General features: G+C 56.9%; 2 protein-coding genes across 11 annotated transcripts in view; one reads left to right on the forward strand and one right to left on the reverse strand.

The window, feature by feature from the left end:
• Nucleotides 1-9,958, forward strand: part of LOC102463920 (zinc finger protein 385C) — a 222,628-nt gene extending 212,670 nt beyond the window's left edge. For 7 of the 8 annotated variants that reach the window (XM_075911606.1, XM_006130935.4, XM_025188595.2 and 4 more), the window contains 3 exons: nt 2,495-2,682; nt 4,150-4,263; nt 6,317-9,958. In XM_075911606.1, coding sequence (XP_075767721.1) covers nt 2,495-2,682; nt 4,150-4,263; nt 6,317-6,541 — 527 coding nt within the window. In that variant the 3' untranslated portion in view covers nt 6,542-9,958. The remainder of the gene's footprint in view (nt 1-2,494; nt 2,683-4,149; nt 4,264-6,316) is intronic. The other variant, XM_075911605.1, reaches the window with a different exon arrangement.
• A 2,364-nt stretch (nt 9,959-12,322) lies between these two features.
• Nucleotides 12,323-20,217, reverse strand: NKIRAS2 (NFKB inhibitor interacting Ras like 2). Of its 3 annotated transcripts, none has more exons than XM_006130940.4 (4): nt 20,074-20,217; nt 17,488-17,693; nt 15,620-15,861; nt 12,323-13,732 (listed from the first exon to the last, which is right to left on the reverse strand). In XM_006130940.4, the coding sequence occupies exons 2-4, from the start codon at nt 17,579-17,581 to the stop codon at nt 13,493-13,495; spliced, it is 576 nt and encodes a 191-aa protein (XP_006131002.1). In that variant the 5' UTR covers nt 17,582-17,693; nt 20,074-20,217; the 3' UTR covers nt 12,323-13,492. The 3 variants fall into 3 exon arrangements, with proteins under 3 accessions (XP_006131002.1, XP_075767726.1, XP_075767727.1); XM_075911611.1 differs by having other exon boundaries at nt 17,488-17,596; nt 20,074-20,209; XM_075911612.1 differs by having other exon boundaries at nt 15,620-15,910; nt 17,488-17,596; nt 20,074-20,131.
• Between the last annotated feature and the right edge of the window lie 622 nt (nt 20,218-20,839).

The raw sequence follows: 20,839 nt of genomic DNA on the forward strand, positions 1-20,839 counted from the left end.
TGAGTGGGGTGTGCTGAGTGCCTAGCGAAAGCAGGGGGATGGGAGCCAGACTCCCAACTCTGCCACTGACCTGCCCGTTGACCTTGGGCATTGCTCTCTGCTGTGGTACTGACAGCCACGTCCGTGCATCTCCCTAGACCACAGCTAATGCTACATACTCAGTGAGGTGCCCCAGTCAGAGCTTGAAAGAGCCGTTTTGCCAAAGCTCTTTGTAGAGGGACGTTGTCTGGGGACCAGCTGGGCAGAGCAGAGCATTTCGGGATCTGGCTGAGAGAGCCAGCTGGGCACGGGGACCACAGTAGGGAAGGTCGTGAGAGCAAGCCAGCATGCCGTTCAGGCGAGTCAGTTTTCGCTGCTTTAGCAATAAATAAAATGTCCCGGTTGAGGGTTTTTGCAGTGCTGGTCTGGACCTATAGAAACGCAAGGGAAGCAGGGGGAGAGGGGACGCTGGCAGTGGGGACATGGCATGTGCAGGATTTGCTGAGAAACCAGTCTGAAATAGAAACCACTGTGCACGAAGAGGCAGTGAGGCCTTGGGGTGAGGTGTGGAACAGGGATCTTTTCCCGGTGCTGACCTTGGACAAGGCCCGCTCTGTGCCTCAGTTTCCCCTCTCGTGAAATGGGCCGACGTTCCCGCCCTTTGAGATCGGCGGGGAAAGGGCTCTACTGTGGTGCTGCTGATGCCATTCAGTGCTCTAGACAGCCCAGCACCCACTCTGGGGCCAGACCTGTGCTTTCTGCACCCGTAGGAGGCATGTCCCATGTGCTCAGTGGGTGACAGCTGCACCTGCTCAGCCAAATGGGCCATATCCTAGCAGAGCTGCCAAGAGACAGGAGGTGCCTGTCCCAGTGCAGTGCCAAGCTGGTCCCAGCCGGGGGTCACGCATGCAACGTGGGCCGAGCCAGTGGGAGCCTGATGAAGCTAACCCAAGGTGGGCATTGTTTTGCATGGCTTTTCCATTCCTCCCCCTCTGGGAGCATTGCTCAGTGTGGCTCCCTCCCCGCAGTGGCTCTGGTTTGTTTAGTTCCTCCAGCTCTCAGCAGATCTCCAGCTGATTTACGTGGGACCTGCAGCATCTAAAGCCCAGTGCAGGTTCTCCGAGGCAAGTCGCTTCCTCCCACCCTGCATCCAGTGGGCGGGAGAGCAGGCGGATGTCACGCAGAGGACGCCCAGCCAGGAATCCATCCCTCTGGGGCCCGGCATCATGCCCGGCTAAGCCTGCCCCGTTTTCTCGTATTACACCTGCCCAAGAGCAAAGCAGGCTCAGCGTTTCGCTCCAGAAATTGAGCCCCAGAAGGAGGCGAGAGTGCGGGGAGGTTGGGCTGGGGAAGGAATGCTGAGCTAGCGGGCGCTGTGACCAGGAATGACTCCTCTCCGACCACGCTGCGGGGCCCGGGGTGCCAGGCTGCCTGGTGTCCTTGTACAAGGAGGAGAGCCCAAGAGACTGTTTCCTTGGCTCCTAGAACTTCCGTAGAACCCCATCTGCTAGCAGCTCTCTGCCTACGGTCAGGGCCACAGCTCCAGGCCAGACCTTGATGCTTAACGACAGTGGTTCTCAAAGCGTGGTCTGTGGACCACAAATGGTCCAGGATCGACTTGCAGATGGGCTGTGGGCTCGGGGCTTCCCCTCCCCCTTGCAGCGGGGAGCCTGCGCTGGCGCTCCAGCCTCATTCTCCTCCCCTCACCCCACGAGGTTGGAGAACTGCGGCTCCCCCTTCTCCCACAGAAAACCGCTCACCTGGAGGCTTTCTCCACTGCTCCCATGGGTCAGAATCACAGCCAATGGGAGCAAGGGGGCGGTGCCTGGGGGCAGCGGGAACCAGGTAAGTGGTCCCCATCCCTCTTGTGCCCAGACCCCAATCCCCACCTCACTCCTGCCCCCTCACTCCCACCCAAACCCCCGCCCAACACCCTGCTCTTGCACCCTATCTCCCTCCCAGACACCCCACCCTCAGCCTGCTCCTTTACTCTACCTTCCAGCCAGACCTTGCACCCCCAGCCAGCTGCTATCTGCCTCCCAGATCCCCACCTCCACGGGGATGGGGTTGGCTGGTGGTCCACGGAAAGGTCAGGGTAGGCCGTGGGCCAAAAAGTTTGAGAACCACTGGTCTACTGTAACCCCAGAGCTTGAGTCCTACCAGAACCAGGCCACTCTGGCCCGTTTGGAGGAGCCAGGACAGTGCTGTGCGGACTTGCGCTCCAGCCTTTACTTAACTTGCTGGCAAAGCCTCTGGCAGCCCACCCTGGAATCAGGTCCAAGGAGGAGAACAACCTACCACTGCTGCCAGCGAGGGGCGCTAGTCCTTTAGCACAGGTTGCAGGGGTCTGTGCGCCTCGGTCCATACAGGGAGGGGGAGTCGTTAAGTGAGCAACATGGCAAACAGCCTCCTCCAGAGCACTGGACGCTCCCCCAGTAATCAACACTGTCTTGCCCCCAGTGTGGGCCACGCGATCCCTTGGCTGAGGGTCTGTTGTTTTCCCTCTGCCGGGCAGGAGCCAAGCACAAGTCCATGCTGGAGGGTCAGACCACCCAGATGCGGCGGGGCCGGGGCAAGGCCATCCCCAGGGCGGGGCACAAGTCCAAACGGATTGGCAACAAGGGCAGCATCAACCTGCAGAACAAGGCGTTCCATTGCCAAGTGTGCGCGATCTACGTCAACTCCGAGACCCAGCTCAAACAGGTGAGGCCTCCAGCTCTCCCAGTGTACAGGGAGGGCTTTCCCTTGGCCCCTCCCCTCAGTGGGCAGGGGCCAATCCCAGCACCCCAACACTCTTCGGGGTCCCTTGGCAGAATGATCCACGCAACCCCCAGATCCCCCAGAAACACCCCACTGCAGACGGCCCCTTGCAAAGCACAGTTCTGTGGAGCAGTGGGGGCTACAAATTTCTTTGCCTGAGCCCCGACACGCCTACCCTCCAGGAAGAGAGAAGGATCTTTATTGTTTTCATGAGGTTTGCAGAGTTGCTTGACCCTGGTGTGGCAGGATGGGTGGCGGGGGATTAGGAGATGGATAGATGTGTGGATCAGAGGATGGAGTGAAATGGATGCCCAGCACAGCTCCAGGGAAATCAATTCACATATATTCAGTAGCGACTTGTTTGGAAAAAAGCTGCAGGGTGGATAAACCAGAGCCCAAGGTATTAAGAAAAGTTATCCTGGGAGCAGAATTATTCCACATAACATGAATGTCTCATGCTAGTCTCTCTGCCTATAAGGCAGTGTTTCTTAAACTGTGTTCTGTGGCACACCGGTGTGCCATGAGGCAGTCGGAGGTGTGCCGCAGAGAACAACAGAACTCAAAATGGCTGCCCTTAAAAGGCAATTTTTTTCCTCAGTAGCTTTCCCCCGACCTTTTTTTTTTTTTTTGCTCAACAAAAAATCGTTGCTGTTCCCCATTAAAAAAAATTATTGTTTGGTGTTCCTCAGTCTTAAAAAGTGTAAGAAACGCTGTTATAAGAGCTCATCTAGACTACACAGAAGAATCTCTTAGGGCTCATCTAGACTATGCTGAAGATTCGAAAGAGGATATGCAAATTCGGCGGGAATTTGCATCTCTTCTTCCGATCTCACTTTCGAAAGCAGAGCTTTCAGAAGTGAAAGTAATCAAGACACTTTTTTTCAACAACCCCCCCTCTCCTTTTTCGAAAAGCCGCTTTTCCTCAAAAAATGAGGTTTACGCAGCTTTTCGAAAAAGGGGGGTGAGTTGTCGAAAAAAACACGTCTTGATTACTTTCACTTGGAAAGTGAGATCGGAAGAAGATATGCAAATTCCCGCAGAATTTGCATATCCTCTTTCGAATCTTCCACATCATCTAGATGAGCCCTAAGAGATTAGACCATGCCCTGAGATTTATTTGCATAAATATTTGCTATTGACTTCAAGCTAGGAGACTTGGTTGTGTAGCTCAGCCAGGAGAGACTGATGCAACTAGCTCCACAGGGCCACTTCCTGCAGATGATCAAGCAGGGATGTGCATTATAGATTTGTGCAAATCCCAGAGACTGACGCAAAAGACGCATTTGGCAGTTGCCAAGAGCTGAGTTCCCAGGCAGGGAGCGTGGCGTCGCGGGGCGGCTTTGCATGCGCTGGGTTTGTTCACTGCCCACGTGAGGTACCTGTGCGTGACTCTGTGGTTTCCACCTGCAGCATATGAGCAGCAGGAGGCACAAAGACAGACTTGCCGGGAAGCCACCCAAACCAAAATACAGCCCGTACAACAAGCTCCAGAAGAACGCTGTCCTCGCAGTGAGTATTCTAAAGGTATCTGTCTCCCGAAAACCCTCCGGCCGCCGCACCTGTCTGAAACATCACTCATGGTGTGTTAGCTCGTGGGGTTTTGCCGTGAGGCCTGTGGCGTGTGGGGGGGGGGTATCGTTTTCAAAGCTTCAGCTCCAGGAATCCTGTGATTATGTCCGAGTCTTGGCTTTCGTTGAACAAAAGAGGGGGTTTCTAACTCCCATCCATGGGGAGGGAGACTTGGAAAGGAAACCCTTCCCGTCTCTGACGCCCAAAAGGAAAGAACTAGTCAGCTTTTTTTAGTTCTAAAAGAGGATGATTTTGACCCAAATCCCCTGCTTTCCAGAGGAGCTGACTCATGGTTTTTAGAGGCTTGGGATGGCAGTGTTGTTGTTCGGCTGATGCCAAGTTCCAGGGCTCCTTCGCAGGGATATGAGTCTGTTCTGCAGTGCGGCAGCAGCTAATCCCATCCCCGAGCGATAACCAGCCGTAATTCTGGGCCTCGTTTCCTGCTTGCTGTCCCGAGGGGGAGACTGAGCTGACCCACCCCTGAGGCAGGCCAGCGTGCGGGTTCTGTTCAAAGCTTCCCAGAATTGTTTCCCAATTGGGACTTGAACAGAGGCTGCCAGGGGATTTTCTGCATGGGGTTTCTGATGGCTGGGAACGGGCTGGTGTAAGCTTTGGGTCTGAGCCTGGTGGAGAGGCTTTGCCGGTTATTTCTCAGGTAGGTTTAGCCCATGGGTCCCTGGCCTCATCTGCGCGGTGCTCTAACACAGCTGAGCTTATGCTGTTGTACTGAACCGTTCTCGAGGCCCCTCCCCCTGCCAGCTGTTTAGGACCAGTCCTGACCTGTCTTTCCTCTGAGCCACTACAAGATCAGTTCTTGTCAAAAGGCTTCAGAAGAGGGTTGGTTCTGCTGGGCAGATGGGACCAGACTGGGGGGAGGAGCCATTCCACGCCCTTCCCCCCCTCCCGGCTGGAAACAAAGGACTGAGACACTGCACCCCGGATGTCACTGAGGTCCGGGATGAATTCCCAGCATCTTCCCACGGTCAGGGCTGGGTTACCCAATAGGCAGACTAAGCACGTGCTTAGGGCACCAGCAAAGCAGGGGCACCAAAAAAAAAAAGATGGTACGGTATAGTATTGTGTTTATTTTGAATTACATATGGGGGGGGACACCATTATCTTTTCAGTGCCTAGGGCCTCTAAAGGTCTTAATCCGGCCCTGCCCAAGGTGCAAAGCGCCCTGCAGCGTTTCCTTGTCTCCCCCATCTGCCATATCCTTTGTGTGCAGAGAGACAGGAGGAATGAGCTTTTGAGGGTATCCTGCTACCAGGTGTTGAGTCTTTTCAGGAACAAACCTGATGCTGGCAGCTCCTTGAACCGGTGGATTTCCAGCTCAGTATTAAAGCAAAACAGCTACCTAGACCAATAGGTTTTTAAGGTCAGAGGGAACAATTAGAGTCCTCAGTCGTCTGACCTCCACTGTAGCCCAGGCCGACAGCCTCGCCCAGAGATTTCTGCCAAGGTGGAGAGAGTAGGTCTGTGAGAAAGGCCTCCTGCTATGGCCTGCCCACCTCTCTGCACATGTGCCAGCTTCATAAGCAGGTAAGAACGGCCAGACTGGGTCAGACCAAAGGCCCATCCAGCCCAGTCTCCTGTCTGCCGACTGGCCAATGCCAGGTGCCCCCAGAGGGAGGAAACAAAGCAGGGAACCATCAAGTGATCCACCCCCCTGTCGCCCATTCCCAGCTTCTGACAAACAGGCTAGGCCCTCCATCCCTGCCCAGCCTGGCTAATGGCCATTATGGACCTGTCCTCCATGCATTTATCTAGCTCTTGTTTGAACCCCGTTAAAGTCCTGGCCTTCACCACCTCACGGCAATCTGGACTGTGTACGGCCCCTGAAATGGAAGCGGCAAGCCCGCTTACCTGTTGTCAAACTAACCCCGAGCCCCATGCTGGCTGCTCTATGCCCCCACAGAGCTGGCGATGCCAGGATCTCCCCCTGTTAGCAGCCAGGTGGTTCACGCGCTTTGTCTCTCTCTCTCTCTCTCTCTCTCTCTCTCTCCAGTCCAAGCTGGCTTTGCAGAAGCACCTCACCAAAACGTTGGCCGCCCGCTTCCTCCCGAGCCCCCTCACCACAGCCGCCATGTGTGCCATCCCCGGCCCACTCACCCTCCGACCAGCTACCGCCACCGCCCTCTTCCAGGCCCCGCTCCTTGGACCAGCGCTCTTCCGAACCCCGCCAGGCCACGTCCGTGCCACGCCAGGCCCCATCGTCTTTGCGCCCTACTAGAGCCTCCGTCTGTCCCGGGTGCGGCTAAGACCCAGGCGAGCTATGCAGCCAGGGGCAGCCCTGTGGACAGGGCTCTGTTCCGATCCAAGGCCAATGATATTGTGTAACTGTTAATCGAGGTTTTTCTTTCACTCCCGGCGGGTTCCCACTAGGAGGTAGGAGATTCCCCAGCTGACTGCTCTGCCAGCCCTGGCTTGCCCCTTACCCACACCCAGTGCCCCAGTGGGTTTCACCCACCTGCTGAATAGCTCTCCAAAAACTCAGCTGCACGCCCAGTTTGATTGGATTCAAAGTTAAAGGGACAGTGCCAGGATCCTCCAGACCCACTGACGCCCATGGCCTGCCTTCAACCAGTGAGTTTTTCATTCGTCCCCTTCCAGTGAATAATTTAAACCAAACTGGGGAAGCAGCCTGGCTGAGTCTGGAAAAGGGGGGCCTTTCTCTCCAGCTACCTGGGTCAGAGCCAGCCCAGGCTCGTAGAAACCTCCAGATCATAGGTGGCCCAAGTGGAAGGAGTCTGGGGGGACGGGGGGTCACAGGGCGAAACATCCCCAGCACAAAAAGCAGCCCCGTTTCCTACCTGTAGCAGGGAGGGCCCACGCATGTGACGTGGGCACAGCAGTGTGGGGAAGAGTGTCGTGCTGTTCCCTGGATCTGAGGACGCAGGGAGAGTTGAGCTCTAGCTTCTCTCGCCTGCATTTCAGCAGCAGGAAATCCAGAGAAAGGAACAAACCCAGACACCAGCAACGTGGGGCAGTGTCGTCCTGTCACACAGACCGGGAACCCTGGGGCTCTGTCCTGCCCACTTCAGAAAGCACCTTGTCCAACATTGGAAGTGCAGTGGGGCGGGGGACACTGTTGTCTACAGTGGTGGTTTTCTAGAGTGGGCCCCTTGGAGAATCAGGCATAGTCTGAGGACCCGTGGGGGTCAGCAGAGCACCAGCTGAAAACCACCAGTCTAGTGGTTAGACGACAGACCTGGAAAAGGGGTATGCTCCTGTCTTAGGGAGCCAAGCCATTCCCAGTTCATGGAGTCGACTGGTTAGCGAACAGCCCTTCTCGGTGAAGTCTATTCCCGACTCTGCCACTGACTCCCTTGAGCCACGGTGCTTCACCTCTGAGTGCCTCAGTTTCCCCCCATGAAGCAGGGGATAGCTCTGTCCCTACCTCGCCGGGAGGCTGAGTGAACGTCCATAAAGCCCTTCGCAGCTCTCCAAGGAAAGGCACGACAGAAGGACAACCAACGTATTTCTGCTGTTATCAGGCCAGCAGATAACACCCAGTCACACAGCCCCTCAGAAACCGAGGAATTCCTGGCTGAACCGCCAAAGCCGGGAGGTTCCCTGTTAGCTCGCCAGCCTGGAATAAAAGCAGGTTTGTTTAACAAGCCCTTGGCACTGTCCCTCTAATGCTCTGAGTGCAGCTTGCAGAACGTGGGGCTTACTGGGCCTTACCTGGTTTTGATTTTCACTGTGTTAAAAGACCCCAACTGAACACTGTTACCGAGGCGCTACCGGCTCCCTGGCGCCCACTGTAAATAGAAATATGCAGGAAGGTTGCAACCCACCCGGCACTTGTGCCGGAGTGACCACCCGTTCCCGATCTATGCAAATCCAAAAGGAGTAGGCCCTGTTGTCGTGGTTACCTGGCCGTGTCTGGCGGTGGTGCACGCTGTGTTCAGTGAGGACTGTTGTTGGGAGCAGAAACTGAACCGTGCCGCTCTGCACCGTGCACACGCTTCCCCAGGGAGTCCTCTCGGCTCTGGAGCTCTCCGTTCCTCCAGGGGCGGCTGCCCTCCGGCTTGGGCAGCTCGCAATCCCCACGCACACCCGTCCCATGCCTTCACTTGAGCCCACCAACCAGTTCAGACGGAATTCGTACCGCACCTGCCGTCCTACCCAACCACCGGAGGGGGAATTGAATGCGGTTTCCAACCCCCGTGGGGCTGTGAGACAGTCACTTCCCAGAGCCCACGGGCTGTCTCTGGATGCTTTGGGCAATACGGGTCTGCGTGTTACATGTCCCCAGTCCACAGAGGGGACGGGTCTGTGACAGCTCTCAGCTGGAGAGCCCTGTGCTCTTAGTGCCGACGGTCCCTCCCCGCTTGGTGTGGTCACCAGTGGTGTTTGACCGGGGGCCGTCGGCACCACCGTGGCATCCCTGCCCCCGCAGCTAGCAGTAGTAGTGGGTTGTTATCCTGCTAGTGGGGGCTGTGCTAAATGCTCCACGGAGCTATGGACACTCTGGCACATGCCGTATTTAGCACGGCATGCCCCCTCCTGCTGGCGATGCATGGAGCTGGGGCAGGAACAGACTGGCCTGCACGGAGGTAAACCAAAGAATTAGGCCTGGGGTGGAGCACAGGGAGGTTCAGCCCCTGGGCAAAGGAGTTGGGGGGCTGCCAGGGGTGGGGGCCATGTTGATGCCAATTTTTGTCCAAGATTTGGGTTTAAATGTGACCTGCGGAGCTTTGCAATAACCCCAGCACTAGCCAGCTGGAGAGGAAGAGCTCCGCAGGGAGAGCAACGCCGTCTCTTGGCGTCCACAAGGAATGGAGCCCTGGTGGGGGATAAACCCCTCCCCCACCACTTTCATACATCCCATGGGGGGGGGGGGCAGGTAGTGGGAGCTGCCGCTGGGCAAACTGTCCCTGCACCAAACTAGATGGGGCTATCAGCCCCCCGGCAGCCTAGGGGCGTCCCTGGAGCCAGCTCCACACAGCCAGCCCCGCCATCTGCCTCTGGTTTGCGCCTCCCCCCCGCCCCCTGCTCCGTTCTCGCCACAGGGCTGCAACGCCGTCTGTCTCTCGTGCAGTGGTAGTTTTAGAACTTCAGGAAGCACAAAGCTGTAGCCATGGTCCACCTCCCCCCACCCCACCACCTCCCCGAGAGGTGTTTCCTCCCCCCCCCCAGCCCTCAGGTTGAGCTAGGTCACAAAGCCAACACTGGGCTCTTCCCCAGCGCCCGCGTCAAACCGACATCAGCCCAGCGGCGGAGCCATGCTAGACTAGCCCACGCGGCACTTTATCGCCTTGAAAGCCATTCCTTCCGATACCAAGACGCTGTAACCCTGCTTCAGGGCACACTGCGCGCTCCTTGCTCGCCGGCGCCGTGCCTGCCTCTGACGCCGCATACGCTGTGGTAGGTAGTAGGGCCCTGGCCCTAGCACGCGCTGACATGTGCCCCTCTGTAAATACCCTTGGCGTGATGTGAACCATGTGTGAGTGTCACGAATACAACGCGAACAAAATAAGCAGCCTCTAGGGACTTGGCCAGTAACCCCCTCGACTTCCCCCCGTACTGTTCAGTGTATATTTTTGATGTACTATAACTGTTGGGGGGGAGGGGATATTTTGATAATCGACTCTCATGGCTCTCTTGTGTTACTCAGTAAATAAAAGGAACCTATAGCAATGCACCTGGACTTTTGCTCTGGCTTTATTTGGGGCACCGGGAGCCCGGGAAGTGGGGGGGGGGGGGGGGAGACGCGAGAGAGGGACAGGCATACACTCCCCTGAGGGACAGCTAACGGCTGCTTTGCCCTACAGCCAGTGAAAACCCAGCCACCGTCCCAGCCAAAGCGTGGGCTGGCATCTGCAGGACCCAGAGATACCAGTCCATGAGCCCTGGGGTGCTGGCATCCCAGGAAGGCAAGCCTGCAGGCTGGCAGCCCCAAAGCAGTGTGCCCTGCCCCCCCCAGGCATCCTGTACCAGTAGCGGGGGCTAGTGCTGCTTTGCTGCCCTCCATGAGGCCGGGGGAGCTGTAGTGTGGCTCTTGCTAAACGAGGCAAAGAAACAAAGACTGCCAGGGGATGCAGGCATTCAATAGGAGCCTCAATTTCCCCTCCTGTTTGCACCTTGCCTGGCGGGAGCAAGACATCCCAGGGGGCTGGGGCCCATACCTGAGTTATTACTGTAGAAGGCCCTAACAGGGAAACAGCCTTGCCTGTATAAGCACCATGAGGCAGATTTGAACCTGGGCCTTCTGGCGTATAGACACCTCTACCACTTCAGCTATGACGCCAGCTGGCTCCCCGCTTAGGCTATAGAGCTCCCTTGTTCTTAGCTCGCGCTGCAAGTCAATGGTCACCAACCACTAGATTGGGAGCGACTGGTAGAGCCTGGTGCCTTTGACAGGTGATCCTGACTGGTTTGGCCTGGAGGCTGTCAAGTGCCGGCATTTCATCTGCCCCTCAGCACTGCCGTGCTGTGCCTGCCCTCTGCCTTGGAGCCCCCCCCTCCCAAGAGCCTCTTGCTTGCTGTGCAGGGCACAGGAAGCAGAGGAGGGGATGCTGATGTCAGGGTGTCCTTCCCGTCCACCCTGTACCACACCATCACCACAGAGCAGAGAGGGGGGCAGGGATGGAGAGAGTTTGCTGGCTGCTTTTGGGAGAGGTGCAGGGCCAGAGTACAGACTGTATGCCCTCTTCCCCCACACCTCTGCCCCCCAGCCTGATCAAAGGAAGGGAGGACAGAGTGAGCAGGGTAGGGCCTCGGCGAAGGGGCAGGAAGGAGTGTTCGGGCTTGAAGTAGATCCTGGAGTGCACTTAAATTCAAACTGTGCTCTCGTGCTTCAAAAGGTTGGAGACCACTGCTGTAAGTGCCACTCCATGGGCCAGTGAACCACACTAAGGCTACGTCTACACTGGCGGCTTCTTGCACAAGAACACTTTTGCAGAAGAATTCTTGTGCAAAAAAATCTTCCACAAGAGCGTGTCCACACTGCCATTTGTGCAAGAGCATCCATGGCAGTGTGGACGTTCTCTTGCACAAGAAAGCGCCGATGGCCATTTTTACCATACAGGCTTCTTGCGCAAGAAATTCACGTTGCCCGTCTACGCTGGCTTCTTCTGGAAGAGCTCTTGCACAAGAGGGCTTATTCCTCATGGCTGTGTCTAGACTGGCAAGTTTTTCAGCAAAATCATCTGATTTTGTGGTAAAACTTGCCAGCTGTCTACACTGGCCGCTTGAATTTCTGAAATAGCATTGACGATCTCCTGTAAAATCATCAGTGCTTTTCCGGAAATACTATGCTGCTCCCGTTTGGGCAAAAGTCTTTTTCTGAAAGACTTTTGCGCGAAAGGGCCAGTGTAGACAGCATAGTATTGTTTTCCGCAAAAAAGCCCCGATCACGAAAATGGCGATCGGGGCTTTTTTGCGGAATACCGCGTCTAGATTGGCCATGGACGCTTTTCTGCAAAAAGTGCTTTTGCGGAAAAGCATCCTGCCAATCTAGACGCGCTTTTCCGAAAATGCTTTTAACGGAAAACTTTTCTGTTAAAAGCATTTTTGGAAATTCATGCCAGTCTAGACGTAGCCCATGGGGCGAGGAATAACTCTTCCGGAAGAAGCCCTGTTTTACAACGCTGTGCTGTAAATTTACTTGCGCAAGACCGCGCGTGCAGTGTAGACAGCCGGCAAGTTTTTGCATAAGAACGGCTGTTCTTGCACAAGAAACTGCCAGTGTAGACATATAGGTGTGCGGGTTACACCTGTATCTCGTGCGATCCCTTTCTCTAGGTCATTTATAAATAAGTTGAATAGAATGGGTCCCAGTATAGACCCTTGGGGGACCCCACTAGTTACCTCTCTCCTTTCTGAAAACTTTCCATTTATTCCTACCCTGTTTCCTGCCTTGTAACCAGTTATCCATCCATGAAAGGACCTTCCCTCTTATCCCACGACAACTTTATATTATTGTGGTAAGGGGCATGAGAGCGCCCCCTCCAGGGTGGAGGTTGCTAGTGCCAGGTGTGTTTCAGGGACCCACGCACACTCCAAAAGCAGCCGAGCGCTTTATTGATGACGCTTGCTGACCAGGAAATGACACACGTGCAAGAATGTTTTTAGAAACCACAACCACCCAACTTCCCAGCCTCAGCGCTTGCCCTGCTGCATTGGGCTAATGCAGGGTACCCCAGCGAGCCCCCAGCATGCACACTCCCTCCTCCCGTCTCAAGGGGAGGCTCAGGGAACGTCTGAAACTACCCCCTCGGGGCTTGGCCAACTGACGATTTTAACAGGGAGCTAAGGTCACCTCTGCAGCCCACCCCCCCTCCCCAGGCTAACCGAGCCAGCCAGCTGCTCCTCAGCACAGAGGCTGAGCTGCGTTTGCCTAAGGAGCGATGCAAACGGCCGGTGTGTTGCCTCCCTCTAGCCGCTGGTCCACCCCCAGGCTTGGCATGCTGGGGTCGGCAGCGCCAGCTGTAGTGGGGGAGGGGGCAGGGGTGCAATCCAGACACCACAGCCTGGCCTGGCCTGGCCTTTGGCCCAGGATCACAACACGGCCAGAGGCAGCCGAGCAGGGCATCGCTGAGGGTACTAACGAGGCTCCAATGAGCCTAACGAATCTATATCCGGGCTCTGCGATCGGCGCCCCCGCCTGCACGGCCGTCAATGGCCGTGACGCCCTCATCGGACGCCCAGGCCAGCAGCGCCCTAGGCGACCACCTACTCTGCCTAGGCTCACGGGCTGCCCCTGGCTCCAGCTACTCTGTGCTCCCAGGTCTAGCTCAAGAGCCCAATGGCTCCACCGCCGGGGAGCTCAGAGCCCACATTCCAGCTACGCCAGCCTGGCGGAAGGACCTTCCGGGAGACAGCCCGGCCGTTCTGCGGCACCGGGGGAAGCGGGAGGAAGGAACTAAGCTGGCTCGGGACAGGGGTGACGCTGGGCCGAAGGGAGGCCGGAGCCGGTGAGGCCTCCGCAGGCCTCCCGTTGCCAAGGCAAAGTGGGTTCTGTCTAGCCTGCGATTTGGGAGCGGACACCAGGCCAGGGCTCTCGGGGCAGGGTCCCAAGTTCAGACCAGTCGCCCAAGCCCCCCCGCCTGGTGCAGCCCGGGGCCACGCTCCGCCACCCCCTCCCGGAGCTCAGCACCTCCCAGGCCTCGCGCACTGCCCTGGCCCCAGAGCGGGGCTGGATGCGCCCGGTGGCGGAGGAAGAGGGGCCAGGCCCTCAGCCGTCCATGGAGCCGCTGCCCTTGTTCTTGCGGCTCAGCGGGAAGGCCGACTTGCTCTGCGGCTGCGTCATCTTGCTGGCCAGGTAGGTGAAAGGCTCGATCAGGGTCCGCCGGTCGGCCACGGACACCTCCCACAGCTTCACCTTCTCGCCCTTGGCCCACTGCTGGGCCGCCTCGTGGTCCACGCGCCGCTGCTCCTGCAGGTCGCACTTGTTGCCCAGAATCACAATGGTGACCTGCACGAAGACGCGCCAACAGCACGAGCTCAGGACCGGCTCCAGCCAGGCCCGGGGTCGCGGCTCCTGCGGATTTCCCCCTCCCCGGCCTTCACCACCCACCCCCCCAGCCTGTGAGACTCCCAGCCTGGCACTCACCCCCACCCCATCCCAGGTGGCTCCCAGCCCAGCCTTCCCCCCTCATCCCACCCCCACAGCCCGTGTGACTCCTGGCCCAGCCTTCGCCCATCCACCCCAGCCTGTGTGGCTCCTGGCCCAGCCTTTGCCCCGCCCCACCCCCCAGCCCTTGCGGATCCCAGACTGGCCCTCGTCCCTGCCTCCATCCCCTCCCCCCATGCGGCTCCCAGCCTGGCCTTCGCCCGCCCATCCCCCAGTCCATGCGGCGCCCGCCCTGGCCCAGCCTTCGCCCAGCACCCCCCCAGCTCGGCCTTCGCCCCCAGCCCATGAGGTCAGCATTGCTCCAGAGAATCCTGCCCATTTCCCTGTGGCCGGAGCTGGGCAGAGGCTACATGGGTCTGACTGAGGAGGAGATTCAGGGATTTGCCAAACCAGAGCAGAGCACTGACCCCTCTGCTGTTATCCCCAGGCGACACTACAGCGCCCCCGGACAGCCGGCGTCCCCTCCCTTCCAGTCAAGCAGGCCTGGACGGAGGTGGCAAGGAGCTGCCCCACCCCGACCCCCGCTGGGAGGTCTGACGGGCTTTCTTACCCCAGTGTGCAAACGGCAGGGTGTGAGCGCAAGTGCCTGCTGAGCGCTTGCAAACTCAGCCCCTTGCTGGCCAATTTAAAAATCGGGTCTCAGAGGGGCGGCCGGGTTAGTTTGTATCTGCCAAAACAAGGAGGTGCCCGGTGGCACTTTAGAGACGAACGGATTTATGTGGGCGCAAGCTTCGGGGGGTCAAACCCACTTCAGCAGAGTAGGCTTCGTCCTGGAGCAGAAGTGACAGAGGCGGGGATGTGTGTGCACTGCAGGTTGCACCTCTACAAACTGAGACTCTGGTCCGGCAACATCCGTGGTCCTGCAGGACCATGGATGTTCCAGGATCAGAGAGTCCCGATGCTCTGCGCATGAAGGGGGTGAAAGCCGGACGCAATGTGCGAGGGGGGGAGCCCCAAATGAGACCCACGTAGGTTCCCCGGGGAGACTGATTCGTGGCTCAGCTGAGCCGTGGGGGGCAGAGGGGAGGGGCGGCAAGTCCAGTGTGCTGCCCAGTTGGGCTGCCCAGGGGAGCCAGGGAGCCTGGTGGGGCCACAGGACAGAGAGTAGGGCCAATAGCAGGCGGGCTAGAAATGACCTCCCCTCGTCTGGCAAAATCCCTCACTGGGGACCAGTCGGGTCCCGAGGGTGCCGGACCAGGGAGGTCCAACCTGTAGCATATCAGCGGCTGGCAGTGAGCCACATCCACCCTGCCCTGAGTCGGCCTTGTTCACACCGGCCCGACACTTGATCAGTAACTCCCTTCTTTGGATGTGCTAGTACAGATCTATCCCCGCCTCTGTGATTTCCACTCCAGCGCGTCTGAGGAAGTGGGTTTGACCCACAAAGCTCGTGCCCAAATCAATCTGTTCCTCTCCAAGGTGCCACCGGGCTCCTCCTTAGTTTTTTAAAATTGGGCCCCAGAGGGAAAGCAGGAGAGACCTCGAATGCGAAACTGGACTGACAGCGTTGGAGACCGCCGGCCTCTGACGAGAAGGGGAAATCCAAGGAGTGGGAATGCAACCGCCCTTCCTCCTCCCAACACACGCAGCTGGCTCCATCCCTCCCTGGAATGCCCCACCAGCTTGGTCTCTGGTGCGCTCTAGGGGAGGAGGCTTCACCCCGCATCCCCCACCCCGTGTGCTCTCTGGTGCCTAGGGACAAGGCCTGCCCCAGCGGCGATACCCCACCTCCTTCTTATCCTTGGACTTGTCGATCTCCTTCTTGAGCAGCTCCACCCTCTTGAAGGACTCCTTGCTGTCGGTGCTGTACACCAGCACGTAGCCGTCCGTGCAGGAGAAGCAGTGCTTGGGAAGCTCCAAGCCGTCCCTCAGGCCCCGGGTGTCGTAGAAACGCACCTGCTCGCGCACCCCTCGGTCCGTCTCTATCGAGCCCACGTAGATGTCCTCCTGGGTTTCTATCATCTCAGAACCTGCGGAGAAGACGGCGTGTGGAGGGTGGAGGTGGGTAACGGACAGCATCTGCAAGGACAGTGGGCTGCAGTGTTCCACTGGGCTGGGAGTCAGGATGCCTGCCACCTATTCCTGCCTCTGCCACTGATCTGCTGAGCGACCATGACCATGTCCCTTCACCTTCCTGTGCCTCAGTTTCCCCTTCCAGCCTTTAGAACATAAGAACTTAAGAACAGCCAGACTGGGTCAGAGCAAAGGTCCACCTAGCCAGTGTCCTGTCTTCTGACAGTGGCCAACTCCAGATGCCCCAAAGGGAATGAACAAAACAGGGAATCAGCAACTGATCCCTCTCCTGTCACCCATTTCCAGCCTCTAACAAACAGAGGCTAGGGACACCATTCCTACCCATCCTGACTAACAGCCATTAATGAACCCATCCTCCATGAATGTATCAGGTTCTTTTTTGAACCCTGTTAAAGTCACAGCATCCTCTGGCAAGGAGTTCCGCAGGTTGCCCGTGCACTGTGTGAAGAAATATCTCCTTTTGTTTGTTTGAAACCTGCTCCCTATTAATTTCATTTGGTGACTCCTAATTTTTGTGTGCATGTTCCCATAACACAACTTTTCCGTATTCATTTCCTCCACACCGGTCATGATGTTTATAGACCTCTATCCTATCCCCCCTTCATTGTCTCTTTTCCCAGCTTTGTGTGCTCTGTTCAGGCTGTGAGCTCTCTGGGGCAGAGCCTGGCCCAATGGCGCTCCTAGGTACCACAGAACAACAGCTGGACCTGTCTCATACTCTGCTCCTTGCTCATTCAGTTTACAGCGGCCCTGTTGGGGCTCTCTGCCTCTAGAAGGCCACAGTCCCAAACGGTTTCCTAACTTATGAGGAGAGGCTGAGGGATTTGGGCTTATTTAGTCTGCAAAGGAGAAGAGTTGGGGGGGGGGGGGTTTGAGAGTAGCCTTCAATTCCCTGAAGGGGGGTTCCAAAGAGAGAGGCTGTTCTCAGGAGCGGCAGATGGCAGAACAAGGAGCAGTGGTCTCGAGTTGCAGTGGGGGAGGTCTAGGTTGGATAGTCGGAAAAACTCTTTCCCTAGGAGGGTGGGGAAGCACTGGGATGGGTTCCCTAGGGAGGGGGTGGAATCTCCATCCCTAGAGGTTTTTAAGTCTCGGCTTGACAAAGCCCTGGCTGGGTTGATTGAGTTGGGCTTGGTCCAGCTTGGAGCAGGGGGTTGGACTTGATGACTCCTGGGGTCTCTTCTAGCCCTCGGATTCTATTTACTCTCCCCACCTGGGACAAACCGGCTGCCGCCATCCCCTGCCTCTCCCTGCACGGCTGCGTCTGCCTCCCTCGCGTACTTGCACTAATCTATTTGAATTGTGGGGTTTGCACTGGAGGGCTGGCCGGGTTCCACTTGAGTTTGCTCTGGGATGCAGATGGGGGAGGGGGGGCGGGTCAGTGCCGATTTGTTATCGTAGGGTCTCTCGTCAACAGCGGGACTCGGCGCTGAGCTGTTCTTGGCAGGGTGCGGGTCTTTGTGAAAAGCCACGGCCGAGCCCTTTGCGATGCAACCTGTCAAGAGCGGTGAGGGCTGCAGGAGGCCCCCTTGCTGCTCCCCTTCCTCTCCATGCCCCACACGTACCGACCACATGGTTCCCATAGAGAAGCTGCTCCAAGATGGACGTTTTCCCGACCGAGGCTTGGCCGCAAACCACCACCTTGCAGCTCTTCCCCATCGGGGGGTCTCTGTTCTGGGGACGGAAGAGCAGGAGGTTCAAAGTCGAGTCAGCTGGGCGAAGCTACAGGCTGGAGAGAGGCACGGTTCCCTGGGCCACCCAGTGCTCGGCACTGCCACAGGGGAGAGAGAATCCGAGAAACACAGGGTTGGAGGGGAATGCCAGAGAGCATCTCACCCAACCCCCCTGCACTGAGCCTGGTCCCTTCCTCCCTGGGCCAGCGGGGGGTGGGGCACTGCTGGGCGACGTGACTCGGAAGTGTCTTTGTGATGTTGCATGTAAGTTCTACTGCCCTATAGTAGCCCTGAGTACGTGCCTCAGTTTCCCTGGGCACTGCGCCAATACCTAGATGGTGATGGGAATCCGGGGTGTGACTTCCATTGAGGGAGGCCGCCGCAGCCTCGTCATCACCTGAGCCCAGGAGGGGGTGCGACCAGGTGACACCTTTTGTCCCGGAAGCAGGACAATGGCCGCCTGGCTGCGGGGGCCGGGACCAGGAGCCGGGAGCGGGTTAATCTCAGCTGACTGCGGAGGCAGGGGGACTGTACCGACTGCTTCGGGTTCCTGTGCTGACAAGTTCGTTCTGTGCTGTGTCCCTGTTGACTAATAACCCTTCTGTTCTGCCTGTTGGCCGAGAGTCACAGAGGGGCTGCGGTTGGGGGGCAGGGCCTGGTGACGCCCCACCCCTCCGTGGCACTGGTGGCAGCGGTGGGAGGCACTGCACCCCGTGGACGGCGCATCCGGCAGCAAGTGACTGGGGCGCAGTAGCACAAAGGGGGACTAGCAAGACCCAGGCGTGCCGAAGGCCAGAGAGGAGTTCCAGGGGGTGGAGGAGCCCGCGGTTGAACACGAGAGCGTGGTCCCCGAGAAGGGGTGTCACACTCGAGGAGGGGTTCCTCCTGGAGACCACAGGAATCAGTTCCAGGAGGTGGAGGGGACTAACCCCCTGCAAGGCATTGCGACCCTCACCAAGGCTGACTCACCGAAGGGGTTCTTCCTTGGAATTGGAGGGCGCTGCATGTGCAGGCCTGTGGATTCGCAACACCTTGGGAACAGCGGGGAGAGGGCCTGTCTCCTTAAGGATATCGAGCTGTGCCACGGGAGAGCACTGCACATTGGGAAGTTCCCCACATCCCAGCTAGTTGCCCTGCTGAGTGAGGTCAGTGCTGGAAGGTCCCCTCCTCCCTCCCAGGGGACATGTGGACAAGCCCTGAAGAGCTGAGCTCCCATCTGCATGAGCATTAAAGACACCTCGGAACACTTCCGGGAAGAAGCTGGATGTTCCTGGGGGCCCCTGGCCCAAACTCCCCCTCCACCCACCGTTGTGCTGTGGGGTTGCCACCCTCCACCCCAGAGGAAGCTGCATTTCACAGACCAGTACACAGCATGGGGGTGGCAAATAGTTTTCACACCCAGACAAGGGTGTTGGGAGACATCTGAGCCCAAACCCTGCGCTGGTAAGGGGCAGAGGGAAAATCAACTGTGCAGGTCTGCCACTGGACTAAGGAGATGGGGGTTCACTTCCCAGCTGTGCCACAGGCTCCCTGGGTGGCCATGGGCAAGTCTCTTCACCTTGCAGTACTTCCGTTCCCCATCTCCCAAAGAGGGACCAATCTCTCCTGCCTCCATGAATAGTTTTGGGGCTCAGTTTCCACTGGGCTAGGAAATGATTCACTAGGTTTTTTCTATCTCATAAGCCCCCCTTTCCACACACACACTGGCTACGTCTACACTGGCATGATTTTCCGGGAAAAGTTTTCCGTTAAAAGCATTTTCGGAAAAGCACGTCTAGATTGGCAGGATGCTTTTCCGTAAAAGCACTTTTTGCGGAAAAGCGTCCGTGGCCAATCAAGACGCGGTTTTCCACAAAAAAGCCCCGATCGCCATTTTCGTGATCGGGGCTTTTTTGCGGACAACAATACTATGCTGACTACACTGGCCCTTTTGCACAAAAGTCTTTCGGAAAAAGACTTTTGCCCGAACAGGAGCAGCATAGCATTTCCGGAAAAGCACTGACGATCTTACAGAAGATCGTCAGTGCTTTTCCGGAAATTCAAATGGCTAGTGTAGACAGCTGGCAAGACAGATGATTTTGCGGAAAAACTTGCCAGTCTAGACACAGCCACTGTGATCCACGCTGGGGAGCACTGATGGCATATCCTGCATTCCCCCTATTCTACACCCCCCCCCCCCTTCTGTGCAAATGCATGCTCCTTGAGATTTCGGCTCAGGAACAAACCAACGAAGGTGCTGGAAGTAGGGGGGTTGCAATCGCTGCAAGGCAGGGGAGTGGGGCAGCACAGGGCTAGACTGGTCCAGGCCCTGATCCTCACTGCAGCCTGGGCATGCTAATGAGCCCAGCTGTCAGGCTGGACTCCCAGAGGCAGCTGGCTCTTGTGTGGAGCCTCTAAGCATCTATGTATCATGTATCTCCCTCTTTGCCCCCATCCAGATGGCACAGTAAATCTCTGAGGAGGGAGGCCTCTACCTACCTTCTCAGGACAGCTGTCTGTCTCTGCTTTCCTCTTCCGAAAACTGCAGGCTTAACTGACTCACATCCCGACCAATGAAGGGGCAATCAGGGAGACAGCAAGAGGGAGCAAAGGAGAGGAGAGAGAGCCTGCTAACCACAGGACAGCACCACCTAGAGCTGCAGAAAACAGGCTGTGCAATGCTTGCTTTTTCAGGAGAGGCCGACCAGGCTGGCTCAGTACCCTGCAAAAAACACACCAGAGCTGCAAAAACAACGAGGAGTCCTGTGGCACGTTAGAGACAAACAGATGTATTAGGGCATAAACTTTTGTGGGTTAAAAGCACTTCATCAGATGAGTTGAAGTGGAGTTTACAGAGGCGGGGATGTGTGTGTGTATATATATATATATATATATATATATACACACACATGGATAACAAAAAGAAAGGATAAACTTAAAAAACAACAAATAGTCTGGTAGCACTTTAAAGACTAACAAAACATGTAGATGTATCATGAGCTCTTGTGGGCTCAACCCACTTCTTCAGCAGTCATCTGAAGAAGTGGGCTGTGTCTATGAAAGTTCATGATACATCTATGTTTTGTTAGTCTTTAAAGTGCTACCAGACCATTTGTTGATTTTTAAGTTTATCCTGTATAGACTAACTCAGCTACCCCTCTGAAGCAAAAGAAAAAGGGTCAATCATCTAATGAAGTGGGTTCTACTGACGAAAGCATATGCCCTAATCAACTTGTTAGTCTCTAAGGTGCCACAGGAATCCTCA

This window comes from Pelodiscus sinensis, chromosome 29 (genome assembly GCF_049634645.1).
Source record: "Pelodiscus sinensis isolate JC-2024 chromosome 29, ASM4963464v1, whole genome shotgun sequence".
Taxonomy (NCBI): Eukaryota; Metazoa; Chordata; order Testudines; family Trionychidae; genus Pelodiscus; species Pelodiscus sinensis.